Source organism: Mastomys coucha, unplaced genomic scaffold (assembly GCF_008632895.1).
Source record: "Mastomys coucha isolate ucsf_1 unplaced genomic scaffold, UCSF_Mcou_1 pScaffold5, whole genome shotgun sequence".
In the NCBI taxonomy this organism is placed as follows: domain Eukaryota; kingdom Metazoa; phylum Chordata; class Mammalia; order Rodentia; family Muridae; genus Mastomys; species Mastomys coucha.
Window position 1 is genome coordinate 50,230,586 of NW_022196911.1, and position 5,736 is coordinate 50,236,321.

General features: G+C 43.9%; 1 protein-coding gene across 1 annotated transcript in view; it reads right to left on the bottom strand.

The window, feature by feature from the left end:
- Positions 1-5,736, bottom strand: part of Slc36a2 (solute carrier family 36 member 2) — a 26,716-nt gene that overhangs the window by 10,101 nt on the left and 10,879 nt on the right. Inside the window, exons 5-7 of the mRNA XM_031351186.1 lie at positions 4,671-4,755; positions 1,567-1,785; positions 555-653 (exon numbers count right to left, since the gene is read on the bottom strand). Of these exons, the coding sequence (XP_031207046.1) occupies positions 555-653; positions 1,567-1,785; positions 4,671-4,755 (403 nt within the window). The remainder of the gene's footprint in view (positions 1-554; positions 654-1,566; positions 1,786-4,670; positions 4,756-5,736) is intronic.

A 5,736-nucleotide genomic window follows, 5' to 3' on the forward strand; every position in this document is an offset into this window, starting at 1 on the left:
GAGAGAGAGAGGCAGAGAGAGGCAGAGAGAGGCAGAGAGGCAGAGGCAGAGGCAGAGGCAGAGGCAGAGAGGATCTCTGGGTTCGAGGCTAGCCTGGTGTACATGGTGAGTTTCAGGATAGCCAGGATTACACAGAGAAACTCTGTTTCCAAAAAACAACTCCTACCCCCAAACAAACCAACCACCACTACAATAAAACCAAAACCAACCAACCAAACCCTCACCTATATCTTTTATGAAGTCTTTTCACTTGATTTATGTACAACCATCAGTCTTGATTTCACAAAGGTTAGGAACCTCATATTGCTAGGAAGATAAACATTAAATAGACATACTGAGACAAAATAACCTCTTGATTGCCTCTCTGTTGTAACCTACTTTTTGTTTACTGGTGACAAGTCATCCAAATGAGAGCAGAGGTTGCTTTTATCCCATGTATAATGTTCACAGGCTTGATCCAATGCCCAAGAGCACACAGAAAGTCTGAGCTCACAGCTCTTTCCCAGAGGCCAGTTCACAAGCCCCGGGAAAGGCCACCTTCATTCAAACCTTACCACGCCAATGCTTTCGAATGAAAAAATGGCTGTCCCAAAGAAGAGCGGGTAGGTCTTCCAGCTTGCTACTAGTGGCAACTGGCTGGGATCTGGAATTCCCTACAGGGGAGAAAAATACAAGATTGTCACTCTGTGGACATGCTTGAGCTCCTCTGAGCAGGAGGGACTCTGAGAGGAGAGCTGGATTTGAGAAAATGGAATGTCAAAAAGTTCAGCAAGCCTTTAGAATGAGGTAAAACTGATAAATAATTGACTTTAATAGTGCACAGTACCAAAGAACCAGAGGGCAGGGACATGCAGGCATTGTCAAAGCACCGAGGATCAGTTTCTCATGAAGGGAGCAGGTTTACCAGAAGTCTCTAAAAGAACATTATATATATATCACATATACACAGTGGCGGCACAGGCTTGTGCCACCTAGCAGCACCCAAAAGAACATATATGAATGGATAGTGGGCATGAGTGTTAGAAGTCCTTGTGTGTGTGTGCACATGTGCATGTATATGTGTGTACAGGTGTAAGTGTATATATTTGGGTGCATGTGGAGGCTAGAAGTCAATTCAAGTGTTTTTATTGGTCCCTCTCTGCTTTATTTTTTGAGTTAGGGTCTCTCACTAAGCCGGATCCCATCAATTTGGCTAGACTGGCAGGGATCCTCCTGTTTCTGCTGTGCTCACTCTAACTCCGCCACCCCAGTGCTAGAATTGCAAGCATGTGCCACAGCACAGGTATTGACAAATGGTTTACTAATGGAGTTGCCTCCCAACTCCACAAACACAACTTTTGTTAAGAGCTGAATTTGGTATTAAAAGCTGTCATTTGGAGGCATAGCATAGCAGGAAGGAGATAGCTCAAAAGAGGAGACAGTACAAAGAGGGAATGTTACAGTGAGATGGGTCCTAGGCTGAAGGGTAAGGAACATACCCACCCATCTTAGGACTTGGCCCCTGATATCTATTAATTGAGGGAAAGGTCCTGTCTCCGGGGAAGTCAGTGGGTAGTGTACACCAACCTGGATGATGTACTGAGCAATGATGACCAGGCTGACCAGCATACTGATGTTGGCCAACAGGGAGAAGATGGTGAGGACACGGAGGTTCCTGATGAACACCAGAAGCCCCAGAACAGGCAGGAAGGCGAGCATGTAGAGTCGAGAGTCCATGGTGGACGTGAGAACTACTGTCTCATTCTTGTGACAGCTGATGGTTGTGCTGTTAACAGCTTCTACTACCTGAGGAAGGGATGGGAAAAGACAAGGAGGAAAACAATCTGGACACGTGGTGGACTCAGTGCTTTCCCCAGAACCAGACTCTCTTACAAAGAGTCGGGGGAGCATGAGCAAGTATGAGTTACTTGAGAACTTTTTGGTTTTAATTTTTAAAGACATTTAAATTATATATGCACACACACAAACATATATGTGTTTGAGTGTGTATGTGTAGAAGTAGGAGGACAACTTAGAGGTCTTGGTTCTCTCCTTCCACTATGTGGGCCCTGGGACTCGAACTCAGGTCATCAGGCTTGGCTGCAAATGCCACCTCTCCAGCCCATGAAATGTCTTATTCTAAATCCTCTTCACCAGACTTCCTCAAAGGAGGCTACCATTACAGTGAATATAATGACGTATAACTGCATTTATAGTAGGGTCTGCTGCCTTGGCTCCCCGGCATCCATTCTTCTGGATTGATTATTCGTAGTGAATTCTTTTTTTGCTACCAAATGCAGCCATGGGGAAACTGAAGATTACAGAGCTGGAGGGCTGGCCTGTGAGTCAGGCTCTGCGATCAGAAAGACAGATGGCAATTCAAGCCAAGTGACACAAAGGTCAACTAAAAATGGTGAAAGTGACCCTGACAGTAGGGTCCCAAGGGGTGACTCACTCACTCTGTTGTTTACACACAGACACATAGACACAGACAGACAGACAGACAGACACACACACACACACACTGCTCTGGCCTTTTTTGAAATCCACCTTTTAGCTTTCTCTTCCATTTTATAAGTCAGCTTCAGTCTTTCCTGTACACTTATTTTCTGCCTAAAAATCACCCAGAGTCCCTTTCTTTCACTCATAACCCCTGAGTTCCATCAGTTATTGCAATGTAACTGGCCTAGAGAGTTGTTATCTCTTTTTAAAAACAAAAATATTAGATTATTTACTTTATCATTTTGTGTGTCTGAATATCTTGCCTACTGTATGCTTGTGTACCATGTATATGTCTGGTGCTGTCAGAAGTCAGTCCCCAGGGACTGGAATTAACAGACATGTGGGTGGTAGGAATAGAACCTAGGTTTTCTGAAGGAGAACGAGTGCTCTCAACCAACAGTTATTCTTTCTTGGATGGATTAGTACTAGCATTTAGAATCTCAGGGCTCTCTCTCTCTCTCTCTCTCTCTCTCTCTCTCTCTCTGTGTGTGTGTGTGTGTGTGTGTGTGTGTGTGTGTGTATTAGAACACTTACAGAACACTGAACATCCTTGACCCCTACTTAGTGAAAACTGTTAATGCCCCCAAAGATGTTGTAAACAAGACTCCAACGGTGGTAAGTTTTAATTGTCAATTTGATACAACCTAGAATCACCTGGGAAGAGTTTTAATGAAGAATTGTCTAGATCAGATTGGCCTGGGTCATGTCTGTGGGGGATTGTCTTGATTGTTAAGTGATGTGGGAAGAGCCAGCCCACTGTAGGCAGCACCATTCCCTAGAACTGGGTTCTGGACTATATGTAATCCTGGAGGAAGTGAACTAAGTAGTGATCGCGCAGCATTCGTTCTCTCTGCTCTTCACTTTGAATGTGATATGAATCACTGCTTAGAGTTCTTGCTACCTTGACTTCCCCATAACAATGGACTGTTACTGGAGTTGTAAGCTAGAATACACTCATTCTTTCTTAAGCTTCTTTTTGTCAAGGTATTTTTTTTCCCCCACAGGAAGAAAAATGAGACTAAAACAACTTCTCAACACATACAGTATACATGTCCCTTCCCTGTAAGTTCAGGAGAGAATGAAGGGTCCACTGTAAGTTGAAAATCAGTGAAACCCTAATGTCAGTGAAGCAGTTGTTCAGGCAGTAGAATTCACGGCAGAACAATTAGAATCTAGAATCTTGTAAGAAGAAAGTATAAAGCCACTGCTGACGTTGGTACTGGTGGCAAAGCATGGAGCCGTCTCAATATATTCATCCATGCACTTTCTATACAATGTCTCAAATCACACGATGAGGATTCACTTTATTTTGTAAGACGGCAATCACAATATTCAGTCTGACTTTAAAACCTTATTTTGACTTAACGCACATCATGGATATATAAACACAAGTTTCATCTTTGGGGTTTTTCTCTACTTATGTGTGTGTTGCCAGGGTGGAACCCTGGGCTTGGGCATGTTTTTAATTTTTTTGAGGCAAGGAATCATGTAGCCCAGGTTGGCCTCAAACTTGCTATGTGGCTGAGGATGACCTTGAACTTATGACTTTGAATTCCTGACCCCTCTGCCTCAACTCACCACATGTTGGCATTTCAGATATTTGCCAACCATGCCTGTTTTATGCAATGATAGAAATCAAGTCCAGAATTTCATGCATGCCCAGAAAGCTCTCTAGTAGTCATCTTTGACTATATAAATAAGTCTGAGGCCAGCCAGAGATACAAGAGACCCTATCTCAAGAAGAAGAGGAAGAAGAGGAGGAGGAGGAAGAAAGGAAGAATAGGGGGAAGAAGAAAAACAGGAAGAACAGGAAGAGGAAGAGGAAGAAGAAGTGAAAATATTTGGAAAACATTCAGCAATAGAATACAGATCATGCTATGATCACTCTCAGTGATAGACTGCTTCAAACCAAATCAATTACAATAGTCAGCCCTCCATTGTTATAATAAAACACCTGGGATAATAAGATGGCACAAGAGTGTGTACACACACACACACACACACACACACGCACACACACACACTCAGAAATCTGTAGATACACGGAGGGTAGGGGAGGCCAAGCTGCCTAATAGCATGGCTTTCCCTTCCCATGATGAATTTCTGAGGATGCAGATGAAGTAAGGTGCTAGGCAACAACTGGTAGAAAAGCTTCCTTCTGTGTCCTCTCCCTACCTTGACTTGCGTACCTGCTTTAAATTGTCCGCCAGAAACACAATGTACACACAGCAGAAACCCAGCTGGGTGATGATGAGGAAGAAGCTCACGACATGCCTGGAGGAAGGAGGAGGAGAGAGAAGCTTGTTATAAAAGAAGCTGACTAGCCGGGCAGTGGTGGCGCACGCCTTTAATCTCAGCACTTGGGAGGCAGAGACAGGCAGATTTCTGAGTTCGAGGCCAGCCTGGTCTACAGAGTGAGTTCCAGGACAGCCAGGATTATACAGAGAAACCCTTCTCGAATAAATAAAACAAGACAAAACATAAACAAAACCAAAAGAGAGAGAGAGAGAAGCTGACTTTTCTGATCCATTTCTAGTCATTCTGCCCTCTGACCCCAATGGATGGTGGTCCTGCACCAACACCTCCATCCTTCTTCTACAGTCAAAAGGGCAGAGAAGAGGAAGGTAACAGCAGCTATTTGGGAACGGCCATCACGCACTCACTGCTGGCTAAGTAATCAAGTTCCGAGGCACAGGAGCCTGTGGCCCACCTAGCTCCATGACATTCCTCAACCCCCTTGCCCCCTCACTGTGACTGACAGCAAGCACGTACCAATTATTAGCTTCCTAGAACTCAGGAAACATTTTTTCTAGCATGTGTCAGACACTTCACTGGGTATTGAAGATACATAGGTAACTCTTGCTCTGGCAGGTTATAAGAGAGTGGTTTGTAAGATGAGAAGAAATTAGCATCACAGGGGCTGCAGAAATGCTGCAGTTTCATTCTTGCTCAAAAGGTTGAGGACCTGCATTCAGATCCCTAGCATGCATGTAAAAAGCCAGGCATGGTGGTACGTACTTGTCCTCCCAGAGCTGGGAAAGTGGAGACAGAGGAATCCCTGGAGCTTGTAGCCAAATCAGTGAGTTTTAGGTTCAGTAAGAGTGTTATAAATGAAACCTATTGTTTTGTATAAATATACACTCAAAACATATCCACAACAAAGGTTGGCTGGTGAGAAAAGTCTTAATAATTTATCTTTAATCTGCTCTTACTCACTTAATATGGTGATCTTTAGTTCTAAAGGGGAGAGGATAA